Source organism: Tasmannia lanceolata, unplaced genomic scaffold, assembly GCF_043159265.1.
Source record: "Tasmannia lanceolata isolate RefF3 unplaced genomic scaffold, GAP_Taslan_0.1 ptg000037l, whole genome shotgun sequence".
NCBI classification, from domain to species: domain Eukaryota; kingdom Viridiplantae; phylum Streptophyta; class Magnoliopsida; order Canellales; family Winteraceae; genus Tasmannia; species Tasmannia lanceolata.
In genome coordinates, this window is record NW_027518714.1 from 54,030,028 (window position 1) to 54,055,452 (window position 25,425).

At 38.4% G+C, this 25,425-nt stretch overlaps 2 protein-coding genes across 3 annotated transcripts; both read right to left on the minus strand.

Moving 5' to 3' along the window:
* Positions 1-576: 576 nt before the first annotated feature.
* Positions 577-9,285, minus strand: LOC143862170 (F-box family protein). 2 transcript variants are annotated; one of them, XM_077373168.1, is made up of 4 exons: positions 8,671-9,285; positions 7,003-7,136; positions 1,790-1,972; positions 577-879 (listed from the first exon to the last, which is right to left on the minus strand). In XM_077373168.1, exons 1-4 carry the CDS (start codon positions 9,203-9,205, stop codon positions 676-678), a joined length of 1,056 nt encoding a protein of 351 aa, XP_077229283.1. In that variant the 5' UTR covers positions 9,206-9,285; the 3' UTR covers positions 577-675. The 2 variants fall into 2 exon arrangements, with proteins under 2 accessions (XP_077229283.1, XP_077229284.1); XM_077373169.1 differs by lacking the exon at positions 577-879 and adding an exon at positions 3,634-3,674 and having other exon boundaries at positions 1,857-1,972.
* Positions 9,286-21,194: 11,909 nt separating this feature from the next.
* Positions 21,195-23,342, minus strand: LOC143860603 (RNI-like superfamily protein). Its single transcript, XM_077371326.1, has one exon. It carries the CDS (start codon positions 23,305-23,307, stop codon positions 21,685-21,687), a length of 1,623 nt encoding a protein of 540 aa, XP_077227441.1. The 5' UTR covers positions 23,308-23,342; the 3' UTR covers positions 21,195-21,684.
* Positions 23,343-25,425: the final 2,083 nt, after the last annotated feature.

Here is a 25,425-nt window from a genome sequence, read left to right on the forward strand (position 1 = left end):
AATTCAAGTTTTATTTAGAGGGAACTTCAAATTATAATGATCTCCTTAATAAGCCATAACTACATCATTTCTTTCGTTTTCTTTTTTTCTTTTTCTTTTGATTGGTGATAACTACATCATTTCTCTCTCTAAATCTTGGAAATAACAAAATTTTCCAGGGAAATGTTTTTCTGCAACAAATGTTTTTCTTGCAATCCAAACAGAGCCTTGGCCATGCTTGGCAACTATGAATTTATTTTTCATGGAATATTAGCTTACCCAATTGTAAGGGAGGGTGGAAGAGGTAGAGTCCTGGACTCCTGGGAGGGATTGAGTGACAAGAGGGTAAGAAAAGGCTGAAAAGCAAGGGGGGGAAAATCTCCACTCAAAATACGTTTTATTTTTTTTCCCTATTTCTTAGCCACTTCTCATCCTCTCTTCATTCGTGTCTTCTCAAATCTCTCCCCCCATCTTCCCTACCCTTGTCTCAGCACTTGATAAATTAATATTGCGTGGAAGAAAAAAATTTCATGAATGCCAAACATGGCCTAAATGTGGTAATTGATTCTCATTTTTCTTTTGGAAAAAGACAATGCATGATCATCCAGCAACATTACTATCCACAGCACAAATAAGAGTCTGTCTATAAACATATATGACTATACCACTGGATGAGTTACACAAATACAAAGAATATCAATGTATTTTAGAAGAAGCATACAATTGTAACCGAGTAGACCGCAACCGAGTCGGTTGCCACCGGTCAGCAAATAGCATAGCACGGTCTCGTGAAGCTCGCGAAAGCAGTTGGAGTATAACATTCTTGACATGGACAGCAGCAGTTTCACCAGCTCGTGTGGCGAGCTCAAGGTATAAGAGTGCATTTGACATATCCCCACCCTACAGCCATAACAAGCAATAAAAATGCAATTAGAACTTAGAAAAGGCTGATCTCATCATAGTTTTTGATAATTAAACTACATTTAAATACAGCAGAAATCAGGATATTTACGATTGATATATAAAGTAAAATAAAAGAAAAGGAAATATGATATTCTTCAAATGTTTTCTACCTCTGTTATTTCGTAAGTTTGGACACCACAAAAAGGATACACAATCTGATAGCTACTAATTTGCATGGGTACATGTGCGAGTGTTGGAATCTAATATAGGTACCAAGTATTTATATAAAATTTAATGTGAAAAAAGATTCATGGATTCGGAAATAGACTTTTACTAGGTTTAAGTAAATCTAGTGTCTAATTTCCATATAATGACATTAAACATGTGGTGATTATAAATTTGTGTTAGTAACATTCAGAGAAGTTAGATGAAAGAGATCTAGACTGTCATACTGAATCCACGTAGTGTCGGAGTCCGACAAATGCCATGCATGTAGTTGGCCCATTTGGATGAATCCATGCAACATAGGCTGCTAAAGTCGAAACTTGAATGAAGAGTATTTAGAAAATGGGACCAAGAGTGAGACCACAGTGAGCAATATAAAATAGAGATTCGCAACTTATGCCTCAAATGAACAAAATAAACATAAAGAAAGGATTCAAATATGTACTATTTTCTGTTTAACTTGGTAAGACATGACTGCTGATATTTTATCCAATTAGAAAACCAAAGTTCGCTCTTTTGGTTTTGGCTGCCAAAGATTACACTACGCAAATTGACAATGGAATGCACCCACAGTAGCAGACAAAGAAAAGCTGGGTGAAGGCCCACAAAGTATACACAAGCCCTTAAACAGGCAAAAAACACAAATGAAATAAAATTAAGTAGAGCAGGGGTATGAACATACAGAAAAGAGTTTGAGACCATGTTCATATTGAGCTTTACTGTGACCACAATTGGCTGCACGTTCCATCCATTTCCTTGCTAGTCGATGATTCTGCCTCAATCCTTCTCCGGAAGAGTAACACAAGGAAGTATTATACATTGCACGCTCATTTCCACCTTCTGCAGCTCTCAAATACCATTTAGCCTGATTTCAAAAAACATCATATCATTTAATAAAACCATTCAAGAAAAATCATATCATTTAATAAAGAAAAAAAAACCATTTTTTTTTTCTTTCTTGAGTCTGCTATCCAAACAAAAACATCAAAGACAGTGAAAGTATTAATGGAAAATGAGGCCACCCAACAGAACTGAAAAAGAAATTATGAAGAAGGAGATGATGCAGAATCCATTTTATTAATCATATAGAACCAAAATACATATGATGCTGATATAATGGAAGAAATGTCATATTGCTAAAAGACACCTCATCCCTTTGAACATTGAATATGCAGCTCAAAGAAACAGCAATAGAAATACCAGACAATATTTGAAGGGAAATGTCAAAGCACACACCCATTTTGAGAGCAGACAGTTTGCATTCCTCAGTATACTATTTCACCTAAACTTGTCTTTGTGAGATGATTTGAATCTTATGCTTGAAATCATTCCCCCTATGCATTCCTGAATCTTGTAATTACTCAGTGAAGCTTACAATTTATGATTCAAATCTTACAATTCAATAGAAAAAATAGGATTCACAATTCCAGGTGAGATTGTGACTTTTAAAATTCATTCTTTGAAACATTTCGGTTTCAAGGAAGCACGGCATAACCCTGCACAGTGTGAGGTTAAGGAAACCATAGATCTAACAAAGACCACCTAGAGCAGTTGTAACAGGAACACGATAATCAAAGAGGCTTGAAGCTGTTGGTCAGCAACGTAAAAAATAGAACATGGAGGTCCAATGGTAACTGGTCTACGAGAATGAGAAGCTCAGTTTCAGTCACACCAGAAATAGAAAAGTTTCGGTTTCGATTGACAATTTTGATGGAAGTCCTAGAAAATTATGGAAACTTATGCAAATGATAGAATCTTAAGGAACTTCAGAAAATGCTAGAATAAACACAAGTACACACTGAGAAATCATCAGCTAAACCAGACAACTATGGAACCCCCAGTGACATGCGCGACAGGTGACATGCGCTGTCGCGCATGTCTGATAATACAGTACAAACAATACTTAACATGTAATTCATATAAATATTTATACATAATACATACACCATGTTTCAGTTGAAAGTCATATAAATATAATTATGTAACACATACAAATATAGTATACTACTAATACAATTCCGATTCGGTTTCACTATGCATTTCGGTTGGTATGAAAATGGAAACATTTCAGTCGTTCTGTGCCAGTTTCGTAGAAATTTAAAACCATATCTGTAAGATGCATAATTAAATGGAGGCCGCAAGAGAGGTTGAAAGTATGGTTGCCCTCCACCTTGTCCAAATCATCAGCAATTGCACCCCATCCATGGTCATGTGAGGAAGGTGCATCAGCAAATAAAAACTCAGCCCGGGATTGAGTGGACTAGTTTCCATAGAAAAGCTATGCCTCATGCTGAATAAGAAGGTTATATACCTCATAGAAGCAAGAAATAGTGTACGATCACAAAAGATGCTACAAACATTGTAAATTCACCACCAAGACCCTCAAGAATATGCCAAACTTTATCTTGACGTTGTATGAAAGCAAGCTTATCAAAAGGAGATGTAAATTTGATGGAATAATCTGAACAAAGTACAAGTACCCTGTTTATGGTTGAATGGTTAAGCACGGAGATGCATAAAGCATACCTGACTAGCGCATAGCTATCATGAAGATACATCCAATGTTCCTGTGTAGGGGACACATCAAGAACTTGAGCAAGAATCTTTGGAGAAAAGACAAACAATCAATGCAAAAAGGAGATGGCCTTCACAGTCTAAACATCAAAATCTGGATTGCGAGAAGTGATGTGGGAAGCGAAAGCGGGAAATGAGGGGTTTAGAAAATAGAAAATGCAGGAAGCGAAAAGCTCTAAAGAAAGTAAAGAGAAAATGTGCGTGAAGCGTCATTGAAAGTCAGCATGAAGCATGCAAGAAGCTTCATTGGAAGCGAACTTGAAGTACATAAAAAGAGTAGGCTACAAGTAGGTTCGGGAGAAGGGGTTAATATAGGCAAGGATAGACCTGGCAAACGGGCGGGCCGGGCCGGGTTTGACCCGACCCGTACAGGTCTGAGTCAAACGGGCCGGAAAATCTTATGGGTCATTGAGCTTGGACCCGCACCCGGCCCGTACGGGCCGGGTCGACCCGCGGGTCACCCGGATTTTTGACGTATTTTTTAAGATTTTTTTTTTTTTTGTATAGGGATTTGCTAGCCACCTTCGCCGATGCTACTTGTCGCCCATCCTTTGCTGCAAAGATCGGCATAAGTACGATTTGTGCAGAGGTGGCTAGCAATAAATAATAATCATGCCAGTACTAAGTTTTAAATGAAAAATTACGAAAAAATGGAAGCAAAGTAGAAAAATTACGAAAAAAATACCAAAAGAATGAACTAAAATATGACAATTACCGAAAAAACTACAAAGAAAATTCAAAACTTATGACAATTACGGAAAAAAGAGGCCAAAATAAAACTTTTGCTCTTCTCTATGGGCACTCGCGGGGTCCACCCAGCCCGGCCCAGTTTTGATGGGCCGGGTGGACCCGCGGGTCAATTTCAAACGGGTCACTGATTGGTGACCCCGGACCCATAATTTACGGGCGGGCCAGGTGGACCGTGGGTCCAGGTCACTTTTTGCCAGGTCTAGGCAAGGATCGCAAGTAGAAAAGTAGAGTTCATGAATAATTGAATAATTAGAATTATAAGCTTTAGAAATTTACAGTTTCACATGTTTTATTCATGTATATTAAATGTTCAGTTTTTTGGAAAAATATCCGCATAATTTTCATTCGAAACTTAAGATCAGTTTCCAAGTTGTAAATGCATTTTTTTAAATACGACCCATCTTTATCAAAAGGAAAAAATATTCATTTAGGAAGAAACAATCACCTAAATAGGAAACGTACTCTTAATTAAGAGGAAACGTGTGGGAAGCGTATAGGAAGCGCGCTTACCCTAAATTTGGGAAGCGAGAATGTTAAAGTATAATAGATCAATAGCGCCTTTCTCCAACAACTTAAGCTTTTGGAGAAGTTGGTAAGTTAACATCGTATCAGAGCCAAAGGTCTCGAGTTCAAACCTCCCTGATAGCAAAAATCCACATGCGATGGTCGGCCCAAAGTGGGACCACATGTGCGACGTGTTTGCTAAGTGGGCCACACGTGCGGGGGAGTGCTAAAGTATAATAGATCAATAATGCCTTTCTCCAACAGCTTAAGCTTTTGGAGAAGTTGGTAAGTTATAACAAAGAAGAACTTGGCTTCCAAAGCGAGTTTCCGGATAAGCGAGCTTCCCATCCTACTAGGAAGTTTCCGGTAACTATGGTCTCAAGATGTCATGTTTTGTCCTATCTTTTGACTACAATCAAGTGGTGACATCAATGAGGCATCAAGATGATGTAAGATGCTTTGACCACGAGAAATGCACAGAATTTGACCATTTCAAAGAAGAAAATTTCCAAGAGAGAGATTGACGGTGACAAGTTGGATAATGAGAAAAAAAAAAAAAAAAAGATGTGCCAGAAGAGGAAAGGCAAAGAAAAGGTGAGAAGGTATATGTTGTATTGGAAATCTAATAGAATTTGAGTGGGAAAGGGAGAGGGGGAGGGATGCTTCTTTTTGGCTCATTTTGTATGTGTTTTTCAGATTTTCCTGTGATTGATAAAATACCTGCTTGAAAAAAATTGAAAAGGTCAAAAAAGGAAAGAGAAAAGGGAGGTAGAAAGACCTCTGTTTCAGACATGAATGACAGTCATTTTCATATATGTCTGTTATGTTCATCCTATCGTCACCAGCTGAACAACCAGAATACCATCATCATTGTTTCCCCTCATCTCTTTTCCCATCTGCTTATCCCAAAGGATGCAAACCTCTGTCTGAGGACGGTCCTTTCCTATTGCAATGGCAGAGGTTGTCACCTCTTCTTTTCTTTGAACAATCTTCCTCTCACAGGTGACACTGTTTTCAATACATGAAGTTCACATACCCACATCTGAAGTAACTCCATAAATCCTATGACTTTTGCCTCTTGATCACCACTTTCTTATGCTCTTTCCCGCTTCGAACTATCTATCATCTTTTCTCCCCATATTCACCACCATGTGCCATTTCAGCAAATCATCTATGCCTATGTTTACCCGTACAAAGAATCAAAGAATGAGGAGCCCTTTCCATTCTTCACGAAGGGAGAGGTGTTGGCATTATGGGATGGTGACAGGCCCCCTTCCGAGGTTTTCTCCTTCCAAAAACCATAAGATTTTCTATTTTTCTAGAAAAAATATATGAAATCCTTACCAAGGTTTCCCCACGAACAAATACAAAGTCAAAGTTGTGAATTTCCATCCACACAGCAGGTTAGTGATCTATAAGTTGATGTATATAAGGGCATAAGAGAGGGGTTGGGACGGGGTTGGGACGGTAGCTCAATGGTTGAGGCTTTGTTTCTCAGCCTTGAGGTCGCAGGTTCGATCCCAGCTTACCTACCAAAAAACGGAGAGACAGGTTGGGACGTGTGGGCAAAGTCACAGCGCAGTGGGCACAAGCCATTGCAGACGGGAAGATTTGGACTTAAACCTCTAGCTACATTACTATAAATTTCATCCATAATTAAAATGAAGTACTATATACCAGTGATGTTAGGTGCCATTACCAGGGATATGTTGCCCTGAATTCCTACTTCCATGTGTTGAACCAAGATATTTACAAACAGGTAGGGTGATAACAGAAAAAATCATAGAAAACTTGAAAGGCAGACAGAAAAAGATTTCCTGGGAATCAAAAGAAAGATAAGTTAATAAAAGGTAAAACCAAGCTTGTTTAAGCATGTGTTCAAGTTTAGAACATCTAAAGTTAATGTACAAGATAGAAAACGGAACAGCTAACGTCAAGCACCTTGGTCATGTCGATGGGAGTAAGAATATCTCAGAGAAAGAAAAAGATTCCTGCAGTTTCCTTAAATAAACATTCATAGAGCTCACACATAAAATAAATTAAAAAAAATGAGAGGGTAGGTCATACAGCTTCTAGAAGATTGCACCCCACGCCACGACCTTGATGCAGACAAAGTGCAAGGTTGTATTGAGCACGCACGTGACCTGCAATAGCAGCTTGATAGAAACATTTTACAGCCTCCTCGAGCTTTGGAGGCTCAGCTGCAAATATGATAAAGTGTTACCGTATTACCACCAAGTAAAATGTTTTACAGAGACAAGTATATGAAATGTAACTAACTATATATACTTTCCAATGGAATCCGACATAACACAGTGGCTGAAAACCCAAGATACAGGCAATATTTGGGAACACACCGGAGCCTGAAATGATTTGTTCCTTAATTATGACGTAGAACAGCCAAGGCAAGGGGGTTCTAGGGTTCGGATTTAGGTTGATTAGGCTACAGGAATGCGCATGGACTAAGGGGCAGACTTCGATAAATTTGAGAATAGGAATTCAGGACTGTTATGATAGAGTTAAATGGGATGAAACCCAAGATAAGAACACACCGTAGCCTGGAATCATTTGTTCCTTAATTCTGACGTAGAACAACCAAGGCAAGGGAGGGTCTAGGGTTTAGATCTATGAGAAAGAGTTTTGGAGAGGGTTAAGGGTATTCATAAGGTAATCAATGGGTAAAAAAGGGTATTTGAGAGTGGTAGAGAGGTTCAAAGGTTGGACAATCCACTAGGGTGGACTGTAAGGAAACAATTGTCCTTTGGGTTTGAAATCAGGGCGTTGAGGTTTAATGCTTAGGGCTTGAAATCAGGGTGTTGAGGTTTAAGTATATGAAGCAACCAATAACTCCAAAAGCTTAAGCTGTTGGAGATGGTGTTATTTAATATTTTATACTTTAACACTCCCCTCACGTGTGGCCCTGCTTTTTAGGGTTGGCCTACAAGTTGCACATGTGGCCCCTCTTTTTTGGGTTGGCCATTATATGTGAATTTTTTAATATCAAGGAGTTTTGAACCTAGGGAAATTGCTCCGATAATATGTGAAACACCCAATTACTCCAAAGTTTAAGCTGTTGTTATTTAATCTTTTAAAATTTAACAAATTAGAATTAGAAACGGATGGTTTTAAGAAAAGTTTTAGGATTTTTAGTAAACTGGGAAAAGGTTCTTAAAAAGTTTCTTGGGCCAGAAATGATTCACTAAGTTAAGAGTAGGGATTAAGGTTAATGAGTTGAAGGCTGCAGATGATGGTTTACAGGTGCCACATTCTGGAAAAGTGGAGATTGTGGGTAAAGATGTAGGCTAGGGTTGAGAATTAGGTCAATGGATTACAAGCTAAAGATGGTCGATGGTTGAAGGTTTAGATGGAAGTGAAGAAGATGAAGGTCAGGTTGGTCGATGATTGAGGGAAGTATGGAAGATTATAGATCAAAAAAGTAGAGAAACAAGAAGAAAATCTTTGCACCACGCCCAAGCTCAGGTGATCTAATCATTCATCAATTCAATATTTAGTACTTCTAAAAAGCCACGGGCCTTACATTATATAGACATTCAAACCCCACGAAAATCTCAGGTGGACTATAGTTTGACTAAAACTAGAATTCAAATCCTGCTTGTATGTTGTAACAAATAAACCACTAGAATCAATGAATTAGAATCAAACCAAAACAAAAAACATTAAGCACAATACACATTTAGAATCAAAGAATCAGAATCAAAACTCAAGACCCATTACCTTGCAAGTAAGAAATCCCAAGATTACACTGTCCAGCAGAATCTCCTAACAAAGCAGCCCTCCTATACAAAGAAATCCCCTCTTCCTTCTTACCCATCTCCCAATAGAGTAACCCAGCATCAACCATAGAGGCGGTGGACCCACGGGCGGCGCCCTTGAGAAAAGAATCAAGGGCCTTATCAAGATTAGGGCGGACCCCACCGCGGCCATGTTTGAATCTCTTCCCCCACCTGAGAAGAACCATGGCCTCTCTGAGAGGCCGGAGCGCCTCTCGCCATGATCGGCATACCGCGCTCGCCGCTAAAAGGGTTGGGACTGTGAAAGGGGCTGCAATTCTTGAGAGAATGTCAAAAGGGAGGGAGGAGAAATTGGGATTGAGGGGAGGGGTTGAAAGAGGGGGAGTGGGTTTATGTGGAGTGATTTGATTGAGTCTTCTCTTTTGGGGTTCTTGTTTTTGGTGGGTTTGGGTTTTTGGAGAAGGAAGAATGGAGAATCGGATAGTGTCTGATGAGAAGGGCCATGTTTTCTGGTTCATATTGGAGCTTTGGCAAGAGAGAGAGAGAGGGGGGGGTTTGGGAAAATAAGAAAAATTTCAATCTTGTTTGGTGTAAAGGGTTGGAATGAGCACATAAAATAGAAGCTTTTGTAGTTTTGTGGGCAGGTGTGAGGGGAGATGGGACCTTCACTTTCATATGGGCCCAGCCATTGGTGGTTGCGGCCAAAGAAAGTGGGGCCCACATAATTGGATGTTCTAAAGCACTTCTCATCTTGGACTTTTAGAATTGGTTTTTTTGCTTCCAAAACTAATCATTGGACTCGAAATTGCATTTATAATCTGTTTTGGACTTAAAATTAATTCTCAAAATCTTAAAAAAACATGCCCTAAGCCAGTCATTTGTTGGGCTGGGCCGTGCCCCAAAAAATAGCACGGCCGAATAAATGAATGGTTTAGATCACCCAATTATAGGGGCATCAGCCCGAACTCAACCTGATTTTATGGTAAATGCTCGACCTGAATTTTGAAAAATTGAACCAAGTTGCATCCCAGCCAAATGACCTAAACAATATAAGGTAGAGAGCAGCCACCTTAAATGAGAAATCATCACTTTTCCACATATTTTGTTCTTATTAATTTTCGAAAATGATACCCCCCCCCCCCCACTTAAACGGATAAAATCCCTCCTTTAACGGTTTCTGTGAGAACCCTTTGACGTTTTTCTTTGCCTTTAAAACTTAACATATAGGTATTTTAGCCACGGGAAGTGGGAGGGGGTATTAGTCCCCTTAATTTTGTCCCTATTCACTTACTTCATTTATAGTAGCTGCTCTGTTATGCAACCGCGGGAATGCGAAATGCCTTCCGCGACAGTCCCTAGCAAATCCATTCTAGTTTAGGAGGACAGAAAGGTGCCTCTGAAAGCCATTAGTTAATTTTATTTAGAAACTATTACAATCATTATTTGCAAATAATCAGAAACATTTGAATATAAAGTTTTAAGGGTATAAAGTGGCATATTTGTTCAGTCTTTCTGAGTCCAACAAACAACCAACTGGTGACATGTGTGAGGCATTAGGATTGAAGAAGAGAGCGACAGAGGGGGAGAAAATGAGCGTGGGGGGTGCTCAATCTATTATTCTAGAAACATAGAGCTGAAGAGAGAGCCCAAAAATGGTGCAATCCCGTCTAAATCAGCAAGGGCCACATTGCAAGACTAATACGGTACTTCTCGTATTTTATATGGTGCATATGTATGTATTATAGTGTTTTCTTAACCCTTTTTAATTGACCATCTCATTTGTGGGAGTGGGGGTGGAGGTGAGGTCTTGGGTGTGGTTTCTTTTTCTGCAATGAAGTTGTCTTTGAAAAAAAAAAAATTATCTCTCTTATAAATGGTCTTGATGAAACATTGACAGCGGAATTAATGAATCTAAAGAGGGTACCATAGCCATGCAAAATTTGCTTTGATTAGACAATCAATTATGTGAATGCTTTTATCATCAATTACAAAGTGTTTCCTTATACTATATATAAAGCGTGAATTATGGGTTAAATTCTTCCTCACCTTGTAGTTATTTCCATTAATGTCCCACGGCCCAGCCCTTTGCTTTATTTCCAGCCGTCAAACACACAGAAGGCCACCTGTTATCACAGTGGTACTCTTCACTTTACACTCCAGCGTACAGCTGTCCTCAAAGCTTTAATTTTTTCCTTCCCTTTTTCCTATGTTTCACGGCTCACATCTTCGACTTTTTATATGGTGTAAGCCCTTGTAGTCCCGTATTTTTCAAAAAATATTGTACGGACCACACTATAAAATGATCCAAACCGTCCACCTGATGGGACGCAAGGTAAATAGGTTGTGCGCAAAAACATCATTTCTACAGGATGATCCCAACCCTCCGATCTATAGAGGAACTGCATATTATGAAACCTTTGTAGATTGGAGGGCTGGGATCATCCTATAGAATTGATTTTTCGGTAACAACCTTTTTACGTTGTGTTCTATCTGGATCATCATATATCCTATGATGTGGTCGGTACAGTACTTTTGAAAAAATATGGGACTACAAGGGCTTACACCATATAAAATCTCAGCTTTTGCATACGACAATAGCCACCTCAAATAAAGTTACTGAATAAGTTAGAAACTGCCAACAACTTAACCTGTGTGGCTATTGTCACCTATTCATAGCGAAATATCTTCCAGGCCAAATTGCCTACCAAATCCCTAGGCCATTTCAGGCTCACTTTTGCATGCGAGAACAGCCACCTCAGATGAATTAAAATAATAAGACAAAAAGAAGCCAAAAACTCATTCCCAAGTGCAAAATCCAGCCACAAACTACCTTTGCTCGAAATTGCTTGACAAATCCCTTGTTTTTATAACCAAACAGACCTGCTGCCTTAAAATTTGGAACTCATGCTTATTTTGGTCGGTTTTACAAACTGAATGACATAATGAGGAAGCAATTTGATAGTTTTTCCTTTTCTCTGAATTGATTAGAGGTCTTGTGGAAAGTGTCACCTCTTCATTATGTCGTTTCTATATTATCTCATGATATTGACATTTTTATTTATGCTTTGGCAACAGAGATTCACTGATATAATCGGGGATTTGTGGAGATGGTGGAGAGTTTTCATCAGCTCCTCCTTACTCAAAGCAGGTTGGGCTTCTTAGATCCTTTTTTCTTATTCTCTTCATGTTGTTCTCTTCATTCTTTCTATTTTTACTATTTTCTATTACAATCAAAGTGGGCTTTAATAAATTTATAATTTCCGATAGTTTCTGTTCTCAGAAGCTGGTGCGACTGTTGTTTCTTCTTTCATTGGGGCTGCTCTGTAAATCCTTCGATAACTTGTTCTTTTGATTGGATACCCTACTTGCACAAATTTTTTCTAAAATTATCTTGTCTATTGTTCACTAATTTTGTTCTGCTAATATTTTTATCCAAGAACAAAGAACAATGAGTCTTTTCAAGGATAAAATAAATTCATGCCTGCTAACCTGTGGAGAACACACCCAATTGATCGATCGGGTTATGGGTTTTGAGTTTGAACAAGGTTGGCTTGGTTTATTTGGTCTAATGGAGTGATTAGCGTTGAAGCTTAGGAATGCTGGACTGATTTATTTGATTTGTAAGCGTAATAGGTATTGAATTTATGAAGGTTGAATTATTATTATTATTATTATTTTGGTTCTATCATTGTGGGGAACAACCCCAATTTGATTCCTTAATTAGTGAGTTTTCAATTTGAGCAAGGTTGGCTTGGTTTATTTTGTCTAATGTGCAAATTGGGCAAGGGGGGACTCAAAAATTGCTTTCAGAGTCATTTATGATTTTCAAATTTTTATATAAGTTTTCAGTTTAAGCAAAGTTGGCTTGGTTTATTTACTCTAATGGGTTGATTAGCGTAAATGAACGGTTTGGATCATCCTATGAAGTGGGCGTCATTATATGTTTTGAAGAATACTGGAATGTAAATAAAGTGTCTGTTTGTATAAATCGGCTTTCAAATATGGACTAATCATTTTTTCCTGCATTTTCTTTTCTTTGTTGTCCAACAAAGCCCTTCACTTTTTGCTTTTGCCTCCCGCCAATCAATCAATGAAAGGTTCTACTGCACATCACCAATCATTGTTCATGCACGGTTTCTCGGGTTTTGAAGCGACCGAACATATGCAGAAATTGGGGTTTCTCGTTTGGAATTTGATCTCGGCCTATTAGGATGTGAATTTGCCTCTTGGGAATGATTGCATTGCGATAAAATCTCCACACATACAGATCTGAAATCTGTCCCATTGAAGCTTAGAAGCTTTGTTTTGTTTCAATTAGTGTTAGGTATTGGTAACAAGGACATAAAGCCTGCTAATTCATGCCAAACATAGCCCATACATTGATTGTTAATTGCTAAATTCTTTTGGTTTTTCATCAGACGCCTATCTAATACCAATGGAAGTTAAATGTTGCCTACAACCATGAACAATCCCTATAGCAAAACAGCTACTACTGGATGGGATTTTCTAATAGAGATACTACTCGCTTGTTCTCTCAATTCTTGGATGAATTAGCTTAAAAGTTAAAACTCAATGCCATTTTTAGATATTCATTACTTTGCTTGGGTTGTTTATACTTTATGATATAGAAACAAAGTTTTTGGATTGAAAGTATCATTCTTTAAAGTGCTCAAAAGGTATTTTTATCCTTTGGTTCCCTGCACAATGACAAGATAGAAAAGTCCAAAGAGATTAATAATGAGTTATCAGCCAAGTCTCTAGCTGAGGCCCAGTTTTTTAAATCTTTTTTCTAAAGTACGACATGCTTTCTATTATGTCCTATTTCTCAAAACTTTCTTTTTCTAAAGTACGACATGTTTTCTATCATGTCCTATTTCTCAAAAACTTTCATTTCCAATAAGTTAATGGATATCATTTATAGTTTACTTATATATGTGCTATTCTTTTTAAAGATTTATTGTGATGATGATTCGTAGAACATATACCTTTTGTAAACTTATCATTCGAAAGATTTTGACGAGCTTCCAAAATTATACTTACACTCTACAAGATTTTGAGACCAATTTTCCATCCAAAATGAGGAATTGTTCAAATCAGTGTTCAACAAGAGATCCTGCATGATATATAGGTCAAAGCGCGTATGGGTTAAAATCTATGTGACTTCATTATTTTCATCAACATATGTAGTTTCAACAATAGTTTCCATTAGAATACAGATTACACATGTAGTTTCAACAATAGTTTCCATTCGAAATTTACACATGCTTTTGATACATGTTATTTTGAGCTTGTAATTGCACTTACGTGACTCCTCATGCTTGGAGTATTTTCATCTTAGGCTTTTTCGGTATCATACTATTAAAAAAAGAGAAAACATTTCCTACACACTTGTGTAGGTAAGTTACCTACACACTACCTTAAAGTACAGTGGGGGCCCACATTGTTTGGGTGATCCAAACAATTCATTTGAATGGTCCTCACATAGATAGGGTGTCCACAAAAAATCAGATCGATAGGATCATCCCAACCCTACTATTTGTGGAGGTAAAATGGACGTGTATAAACCTTCACAAATTAGTCCATTTTTTGCCTCCATAGTTTGAATGGTTAGGATGATCCTATGGATCTGATTTTTTGTGGACACCCTATCTATGTGAGGACCATTCAAATGAATTGTTTGGCTCACCCAAACAATATGGGTCCCTACTGTATTTTAAGCTAGTGTGTAGGTAACTTACCTACACAAGTGTGTAGGAAATGTTCTCTCTTAAAAAAAATGTACGACCTTCAGAAACTTTCCTTTCTTGCTTAAAGATTATTATTATTAAATTCGTTTTCAGTCAGAATAGTTCATTAAGACGCCGCACGTGCACGTGCCTTTTTACTAGTCTACAATAATAAGGATATCACTTGAAGTAGTAATTGTTTCACCCACAATCAATTTGTTCATGTGCACCACCTTTTGCTTGTGATAGCTCACAATCAGCCGCTTTTTTGGATTTGGACCATCCTTGCAGTGATCTTCTTTTGTGGGACTATTAAGATCTTCAATAACCAAAGCTTGTGATTGAGAAGTTCCTGAGGCCCTGTTTGTTTTAGATTTTGAGAAGAATCCAATGATCAGTTTTGGACTCACAATCGGTCCCCAAAATCCAAAACAAGGCCTAAGAACTTTATTATGATTCCATCACTCAACAAGTTGCTCTTGACCATAGCAAAACTTCGTTTAAAAAAAATGTGTTTTATTGTTGTGCCATTTAATACTCTGTTTTAAACTTCTACAATAAACAAAACTCCCTCTTTTTAGCAAAACATTAAAACGCGTTTTTGGGCCAACTTTCCAATTTTACCCCCACTATATTTTCTAAATGACGAAATTTTAAACTTTTTTGAATTTCTGTTTTTTTAGGTTCTTTTTTTTTTTTTTATGGCCCAATTACTGATTGGATCCAAGTAAGTAGAAACAGTCACGTAGAGGTCAAGAACAGCATAATTGAAACAGAGCAACAACTTTCATAGACATCCATGGAGTGCCTCTTTGTACAGTGCGAGATTATGTAGATGAATCCTTTAAAACCATGATGGAAAGAAAATAAATGTGTTGAACTAAATGTAGCAGCATGGAGATATTACCTAATCTGCCGGTAAAACCTTAAAAACCATTAGAGAAGGATAATATCATCTGATATAGATGAAACCAACAGACCCATGACTGGAAAGTCATTTGAACTCGAAAGTAATGGAAAAAACATAGAGACCAAGGGGCCGTTTGGATACGCGGATTTTAGAATCCGGGATTTCTTCAAAATTGTAGCTAAGAGACAAGAGAAGGAGCAGACCAGCCATCGTTTTTTACTTATCACCCTTTTTTCCGTCAGCAAAGAGTAGCTGATCCTCCCATATTTCCAGGTTTCAGAAATCTCAGGATGCAGGAGAGATTTTTAAAACCTGAATTTCTCACTTAAAATCCAAAAAACACTGTCATGACAGCATACAACAGCAGCTTGATCATGAACCCTCTTTTACACTGTTTTCAAACTAAAAATCTGGATTCTAACATCCACGTATCCAAACGGCCCTCAAGGCTTGGAAAATAAACACCATTCTTGGAATAACTGGACCCAAAAAGACCAAGGACGGGACGAAACTTTAAATGGACAAGAACTAAAAGAAGACCACTGGTTTTCAAACAAAATATGCATATAGTAACAGTACTGAAAAACGATAGAATCCTGGAAGTAGAAGAAATGGCAGCATGATAAGTAAATGCCTAATTCAAGAACTATAAACTAATATATCCCCATGAATTCAGCAATAACTAACAGTACAGGATTCAAAAGAAGATCAAAATTCACTTAGTAATAAGAAATCAGAAAAGCACTCTACATATAAGACATGAAATCCACGAATCAAGATAGAAAGAACAGTAAAAAAAATTATAAGAAATAACACGATTTTCCAAAGAAAGGGCGGCTATACTTGCTAAAAAACAAATCAAACTTGGCCAAGCAGAATTGCCAAACAAACCAACGAAACTGAAGATGCTCTCATCAGACCCAAAAGTATGCCATTTTTCAGGAAAAAGGACTATTGATATCCACATGACCATGTTTTGATAACAGGATGAACTCACCTTGTTTTACATTGTTCTACCAGCTTTCAAAGGAAAATTCCCAAAAAGCTCTCAGCAGCCAATTAAAAAGCGTCAAACAAGGTGGTTTGCCCCATTATCAAAACACGAGCGGATATCAGTAGCCAAAAATGTTTTTTTTTTCAAAATATTTCAAAATACTTGACCTTAGTAATTGAAGGATCAACAGAAATGGAAATGGAGGAATGGGAACTGATCCAGATAATAAGGCATTAGCAACTATCATGTCCCAAATTATATCTTTTATTGAGAAATATTGGAATAAAGGATTCATTTAGCCGACCCCAACTAGTTTGGGACAAAGGCTTTGTTGAGTTGAGTTGAGTATTGAGAAATATTGGAACCACCTGAGAAAAAAATTGTATTGAGAAATATTGGAACCTCCTGAGAAATGGGAACTGATCCACATAATAAGGCATTAGTGACTATCATGTCCCAAATTATATATGTTGATAAGCCTTAATAAGCATTAAAGATACGGACAAAAATTGACATTGTACCAAGTTAAGAAAGGAGAAAGTAAATCTGCTGAAATGCAGAAAAATAATTAGGAAAAAGTAAGTTATAAAGCAATGTTATGAATGATATCAATAGAACAAATTCATTACGCAGAAGATAAAGCACTACTATTCCACTGTTTCATCCATGTTATATTCTTTAAGTTTAAATATATTAAATATCAGCTTGAAGTCTGGATACACCAATAAAAAAAGATATCATTACGACATACGTAACAGACGAAGATTTGCACAGACTAGTTTGGACAAGGCAGAAAAGTCATGAAAGCTAAAGCATCTTTCCACAGCAAGAGATTTGACAGCATATAAAAGACCAACTGCAATTTCATAAACAATAATCTACTCTCATCAATTGAAAAGGTAATACAAAGACGCAAAAGGAAAATATTTTCAAAAAAAAAAAAGACGCAAAAGGAAAAGGGTATTCAAAACTATCTCTCTTGATCTATAAGAAACAGTTGAGAGAAAACACAGAATCTTAAAAAACTGTATTTTGATGACAAGCAGAGCAAAGAAACAAACAGTAGGAAGGTTTATCAACAGATCATCGAGGAAATCACCAGATCCAAGCTAGAAGAAAGGAACAAACTGAGAGAAGGAAATGAAAGCATGGAGAGGGGGGAAAACCCAACCTTTGAGAAGGTCTCGCCACGAAAGCCTCCAGATCATCGAGGAAATCACCAGATCCAAGCTAGAAGAAAGGAACAACCTGAGAGAAGGAAATGAAAGCATAGAGAGAGGGGGAAAAACACAACCTTTGAGAAGGCCTCGCCAAGAAACCCTCCAGATCATCGAGGAAAATCACCAGATCCAAGCTAGAAGAAAGGAACAAACTGAGAGAAGGAAATTAAAGCATAGAGAGAGGGGGGAAAACCCAAGCTTTGAGAACCCTCCCTCTGCCTATTGGAGGATTAAAAAAGAGGTGAGAATAGTGAGGTTTCTGAAGATCTTTACATGAACCAAACAAGATGCTCCTCCTCCTTTGTTTCCATATGCCGAACCATCCATATTCAACTTAAGAAAACTTCTTATGGAAGGACCCAACCGATGCATAGAGATAACCTGCTGCTGAGCTTCCTCTTGAGTGTTAATTCCTAAGAACTATCACCTCCTAAATTCCCCTTGGGAAAGTTTTAACATCTGATGAACTCACGTCTTCCCTTGTTAATTCTTCCTATGCCCAGAATCAACATACATTGGGCCTCATTTCTCTCTATTTCTCTGCAACCAATACTTCCTATAAGACTAAAATCATTCCTTCCAAATTCCTCCCCTCTTCTGAATGTCAATAATTCAACTTTTCCATTTGCTCAAGACATAGTTAACCGAAAATATCATAGTTATTAGCCGTATTTATCGGACAAGAGACATGCAAAAAAGTGACTAGATGTCAATTGTGTGAAGACAAAAGGAATTATCCTTTCTCTCTCTTGTTTTGTCTCTCTCTCTCTTTTTTGAAAGGTAATGTGACTCGATGTCAAAAGTATACTTTGTCTCTCTTTTTTTTGAAAGGTAACTATCCTTATAATTTTGACTAGATGTCAAAAGTATGCGAGCCTTGGCACAACGGTAAGGTTGCTCCATTGTGACCTGGTGGTCACGGGTTCGAGTCACGGAAACAGCCTCTCTGCAAAGCCGGGGTAAGGCTGCATACATCTAGCCCTCCCCAGACCCCGCAATGGTAGGAGCCTCATGCACTGGGCCGCCCTTTCTCAATTATCCTTATACTTTATTCCTCCCCTCTTCACACGGTTATACTTTCTTTCTTTCTTTTTTTCTTTCTTTTTTAATGGTAATTCTTACACTTTCTAATACAGGATCCACTTTCCCATACGTACTTTCTCCAACTAAACTTGGTCCCGGTTTTTCTGATTTCATTCCAAGCAGATCTCATCCAAAATTGCTTTGTATTTGGCAAGTAAATTTTGTTATCTTCTTGAGAAACTCAACAGACAGGATTTTCATCCAATGGATTCTGCAAATGAGAAAGTGAATCAGCAATGGAACTAGTCAGTTTCCATTTGTTGCCATCTAACTCTAGTCTCCATTGTGAAGTTCTGAAATTTTTATTAAAAAATCTGAACTTTTCAGAACAATAGTGACGATCATAGGCAATAACAGATTCTCAATCCACAAACGAAATCGCTATCCAAATTCTCCACCGAGGTTCTAAACTTCGTCTTATTAACAGACATTTCCTCAGATAACTACCCCTCTTGAGCATCGATTCTGACCACACTGATAGGACTCCATTCAGCTTAGCTTTTACATATTATGTCCAATTGAGTTCCTGACAAATAACACCAAGCATTTTTTTATCTTTTTGTTTAAATGGCATCACTAAGCATTCCTTGTCAATTACTATTATTTCTGTGCCGCATCTTCAAACCTTCAGATTCCAAGACGACCTCTGGACTTCAGATGGAAGTGGTTTTTCACCTATGTTCATTTTCGTTCACTTTAAGCAGTTCTTAGTGACTTGCCAATTCTCGTATTGCCTCAGTATGTTGGGCTGGAGTCATCCTTAAACAGCCATGACCACATCTTCTCGCAGCCATTGAAATCAAAGCGATTCCCTATAGTCGGTAACTTGATGTGATGCCAAAATTGAAGGATAAAAGTGCAAATGCATCCCAAACAAATAACCACCCTCAAAAGAAATTAGCCAAGCAAAGGGGATAAAGTAGTGTTTGGTGACTTTTTTCAACGAAAAAAAAAAAACACAGAAAATCCAGAAAAACTATAAATCTATTATCAGCAATAATGAAAAAGCGTCTCGATCTCCCAGCAAAGAGCAAGACGGGATGAAGGAAGCTTAAGAACAGTACTAGTCAGGCAGATAGGCAAAAGGAGAAAGGCATAAAGATCAACAAATTGATGGAAAGCAAACCTGCCCTCATTCTAATAGGCTTACTAATATGGGGAGGTGGCAGACATTGGCAAGGGTAAAGCGCCTTCCCTTGCAAGGTACAGGGGCAAGAGAATAATGGAACAACAAGAAAGAAGAGAACGGGTATAGGAAAACCTTTAACATGAGATGAAAGTATCTTTCAAGAAAATGATAATAAACTTATGTCAGCCCAAAGAAAGCTAAACACCTCGTTTTTCCTTTCTCACTAGTTAATAATTTTGAGTCCCCTTATCTTGAATAGCTTTCTGAGTCACTCTTGGAAAGCAAGTAATCTTCTAACTCTTATTAAGACTTTCAACTTCACCTATTTCTAGACTTCTCTTGCACTCCTATTTTCCTGTTTCTAGCTTCGCTTAGATTGCAAGATACATATCAAACTCCAAGTTAGAGTAAATGAATAACTAAACTCAGATTTACAAACAAAGACCCCAAAACACTATTCACGTAGTGATATTCCAGGACCAGCAAAAGGCCACTTAAGCTTAATATAAAAGCCAACTAGAAAACACTAAAAATTCCATAAATCATAAATACACAACCCCGCAATTTTCAGCCCAAACTGTGGCCTCTAGGGCCCGCTACCAATCCCAGCTTACCGTATTATGGAGACTTCATGATGATTTTAGTAGCTAGACCCTTGTTTTTGGCATGATTTCAACTCTTATTCTACTTTTTATTCTTTGTTGAGGTACCTCAAGGCTACTGTCCATTTTGAGCTGCATCTCAAGAGAGATTGGAGAACTTTTAGTCTGAATTCATTTACCATCCCCAAAATTTATTTTGAAGAACCTATGGGTTTGTGATTCATAAATTTAGGTATGTGAAATGTGAGTTTTTCATAACACTTGTGCTTGTATCCTCACATAGTGAATATTATGTGACACTCCATTTGATCTTTATCATTCAGGTGAGTGGGGGCCTATAACATTTGCATTTTTTTAAAGGATTTTGGTATCTTATTCTCTGTTAGACAACAGATTAAGTTTGAAAAGAGACAATTTAGAATAAATCGGTCCTTATTTTCATATTCAGTCCTGATCACTAGAAGGATTTAGTTGAGATTTTCAAATAGGTTAGGATTTGATCTCCTAAACAATCCAGCGATGGTCTTAAACTCAATGCCTAGTAAGATTTGGCTGAGTGAACCCAAAAAGAAGAACCAAATCAAGAAGTGAAAGAAGAAGAGCTCACATAAAAACAACTAAAAATTCTACTTGAAAAGGTAGAATCATGCCTAATGTTGCTTCCAAACAGATTTAACATGAAGATTTGAGAAAACCAGATATAATCAGTCATATATAGGGCATTTCCTCACCCTTTCGGGTTTCCTCCCCCTTATTTTTCTAATGCCAACTTTCTTAGGGGAAACCCAGAAATCACTACTTTAGAATGTAGATGTAGACATCCAAATTGGAAGAGTTCCCATCTTCAGCCAAAAACATAAAAACTGACTCACTTTTCATTCTAGAAAATATTCAAATTTCCTTGAATCCCTTACAAGCTTTGACACCATCTTTTTAATCATATCAGTTCCAGACACAGATTTTTAACTCCTACAAGTGTAGCATGACATGAGAGCAAAATGCCAAGAAAAGCTTACAGAAAATAGTAGTGTTTACAGAGTACCCAATCGTTATGTAAATCATTAGGAATCAATCGATCCTGAATTTCGTGACATGGGTTTTCTTCCACAAACAATAAATTGAAATGAAACAGATATTATACATTATTCATAAAACTTACATGTATGAAAGCAGGATTATTTGGCTGACGGAGGGAGCTGTTCGGTTTCACAATGTACAACAGAAGCTCTACACCAATATACAGAGAGTGACAGGATTGATTTATTATATACATGGTCGGCTTAGATAGCATACATAGATGTTCTTCTTCCATTGGAACCAGTCAATTCACAAGTCATCCAATTTGGATAACTTTCCGCAATGCCCAATTCTTAGCAGCATCAGAAACCTTACTTTCCTCAACCAGAATCCAACTCAATCTCGGCGAATTCAGAACAAATAATTCAATAGACTCAGAGCTGATCCCATGACACTGCATAATGTCTATGATTTCCAAAAGCTTGCAACTCTGCAACATCGAAACCATGGCATTCACAGTCAGCCCACCACACCCTCTCAATTTAATTTCTATCAAATTCCCACATGAAACAAGCATAGACCCCAACTCCCTATCAAGTAACATATCATTATAAGATAAATCCAATTTCCGAAGCCGACCCAAATTTTGCCCCAATGAGGTCAACAACCCTGGTTCTCTCTCAATGGCGTCGCAATTTATAAGAACAAGTTCTTCGAGCGACCCGCTAATTGCGGGTCCAAGCAATTTTAAGCCGTGCCCAGTAACAAGACAGCAACTCTGCAATCGGATACTCAAAAGCCCCCGAAAATTCTCCGCAACAGCAGAGATATGATCATCATCAAGATCCAGAGGCAGGCGTAGGTCAAGCCCACGGAGACTAGACCTAGACCTACAATGGGTTATGAACCAGAGGAGCCCATCTCGGCTTCCGCCATCATAGAGTAAGAGATAGGTGAGGGAATTACAGTGCTCTGCAATTAAGAACAATAGGATATCAGCAATACTCCGGCAAGTTCGAAGCTCGAGTTCTCTGAGACCGCACAAGCATTGGATTAAGGAGGAGAAACCCTCTCCATCACCGGTGCCCTCACAGCCGCGGAGCTGTAGTTTTCGAAGCTTGGTGCAGTTTCTCCAGAGCCAGCCCATGCCCAGATCGCCCGCGGGAATTCCGGTCAATGATAGGGTTTCGAGGGGCAAATCGAAATCCGGTTGGGAATTAGGGTTCTGGGTGGAATTAGGGTTCTGGGTCGAATAAGGGTTTTGGGTAGAATCAGGGTTCTGGGTCGAATTAGGGTTTTGAGTGGAATTAGGGTTTTGGGGGGAATTAGGGTTTGAGGAGGGGCGGCAATCGAGTAGGGAGAGGTGTTTGAGAGAGGGAAAAAAGGGGAGGAATTGGAAAGAGAAGGGTTGGAGAGAAGTTATGGTTAGGGATGTTAGGGTTTGGGGGGAAAGGGAGAGGAGGGAGGAGGGGGAAACGGGGCCGAGGAGGAAACGGAATTGGCGGAGATTGAGACAGTGGGAAGAGACGGAGAAGAGGAGAGAATCGGAATGGGAATGGAGATGGAAGAGGGTGGAGGAATCTGGGATTAGAGAGAGGGAGGAAAGGGAAGGGTAACGAGAAAGGAAGGTGGAAAAGGAAGAGGAATTAGAGGAATTGAGACGGATAGAAAGAGAGGTTTTGTTGGCACGGTGAAGGGAAAGCCAACGTTTACAGACGAGAGAGAAAGAGGAAGAAGAAGAGGGGAGAAGACGTTGGAGGATTTCTGAAAGAAGTTCATCACAGAGAAGGTTCACGTTATCCATCCTAATCCTCCTCTCTCTCTCTCTCTCTTCCTTCCTCCCCTTTTTCTTGGAGAAAGGGGTGAAAAGAAGGAGAAATGGAATATGTGAAGGCGGTGGAGGGCTCCCTTTTACGACTACTACTTTAGAATCTATCATCAGTAAACAAATGTCGGATTCCGGTTTCTAAGCTTTGTCTGATGTGACGATGCCAGACGCACGCCTGAATTTACTAGAATATCTTCGCTTCGGAAATGGGAAATAATTACACTAGATTGGGGTGGCCTGGGAAATAAAATCATTTCCACGGGATGATCGTAGCCCTCTGATCGACAGAAAACTGTATATTATGGAAACATCTATAGATCCGAGGGTCGTGAGCATTCTATGGAAATGATTTTCGGGGCATAAACTATTTCTATTGTGCTCCATCAAATGTGCAACTCGGGTTGGGTTCAACCCGAAAAAAAAGTTGGGTCGGGTCGGGCTTGGGTTGAGTTTTCTGAGCACGGGTTGAGAGTTTGGGCAACCCGACTTTGTTTTTTGCAAGCTTAAAAACTAAGGTGGGGTTGGGTCGGATTTGGTTCGGGTTGAAGAAAAGAGTTCCTCAGATCGGATCGAGTCGGGTTGGGTTGGAAAAAGGGTCCCTCAGGTCGGGTCGGGTCGGGTCGAGGCCAACCCGACTTGACCCGAGTTGCACCCCTAACAAACGCTTCGGCATTCATTGTAATTTCAAATGCCAACGAATGCAGATTCCTTGTTTGGTTGCCAATATTTCATTGAAGTTCCATTTGACTACCCCTACTACTTCCACTACTCTCCAAGTGAACCAGACAGAGCCAACATGTTCTAGACATCATAATTGCTTCTTTGCACATAAGGTGCCCATGTGGCACTAATGTCTTCTCTACTTATTTTCCAACCAAATTCTACCAAAAAGTTAAATTTTTTGTACAATAATAGTGAAAAAGGTATTGTCATCTCTCTCTCTCTCTCTCTCTCTCTCTCTCTCTCTCTCTCTCTCTCTCTCTTTGTTTTGATAATGACACCCCTACCTTTCCACTACTCTCTGATAGATTTGTCGCGCAATCAAACACTACTACCATAGTTCTACTATTCTTCTAGACAAATCAAATGCTTGTCTCCTCCCTTTCGACTTCTTGTTCTACTACTCTCCGATCTACTACTTTTCAAGCCACCTCGAGCAACCAATATCTATAATGTGAGGCAAAAGCACTCAAAACAACCGTAATGGATTGGAGAACATAAGAGAGATCTATATTTCTACACAGTAAATTTACGAAAAGTGAAGGAAACATATAAAAAATGTGGTTCTCTAATTTCTATTCCCTTTCACAAGGCGGCCTTCGGTTGAAGCAAAGTCTCCCTAGGCGAGAGAGGAAGCCTTATATATTAGTGGAATACCATACTCCCATGGTTGAAATGAATAAGGCTAGAGAGGAAGCCTTATTTAGAATTCCAGACTCATTAGAGTTTTTTCTTTGTTTGGATGCAGATAGTTACCTTGTAGATTAGTGGTATGAGTAGTCAGAGGAGACAGACATTTGTAATGTTTGATCTACATAGAATTTACATGGTAGAATAGTGATAGGTAGTGTTTGGTTGCCAATAATGGAGGGGGTGTCATTAGTGATATATAGAATGAGAAGCTAGAGAGGGAAGAAAGAGAAAGAGAAAGAGAGAAAAGGAGAAAAAACAAAACTGTACTTAAAGAATTCCACCATTATGGAGAAATGAGGCATGGATGGTATAAGGAGAGAACATGGGGGCGCCACGTCACCAGACAAGCAATAATGACCTATGATTCTTGTTTGGTAGACTCTAAAGATTGTGATGCTATATTGGCAAACAAACACTTTAAAGTGCATTTTTTTTTGCTTGGATTTGAGGATAGCAAGCATGTATCAACCAAACACAGTCGGATTTGTTTGCATGTAGGAAGTTTACCTTGTAGATTAGTGGTATAAGCAGTCAATAGGCATGAGACAAACATTTATAATGTTTGATAGGCCTAGGATTTACCTGGTAGAATAATTATAAGTAGTGTTTGGTTGCCAATCTCATAAGAGTAATGGGAGGGGGTGTCATTACCAATATATAGAAAGAGAAGAGAGGGAGGAAAGAGAGAGAGAGAGAGAGAGAGAGAGAGAGAAAAAGCAAAATTCTACTTGAAAGACTTCATTTTTTAAATAGAATGGCATGAAAGGTGTAGGTAGGGAAATGACAACCGAATAGAAATAATTAAATGAAGTATAA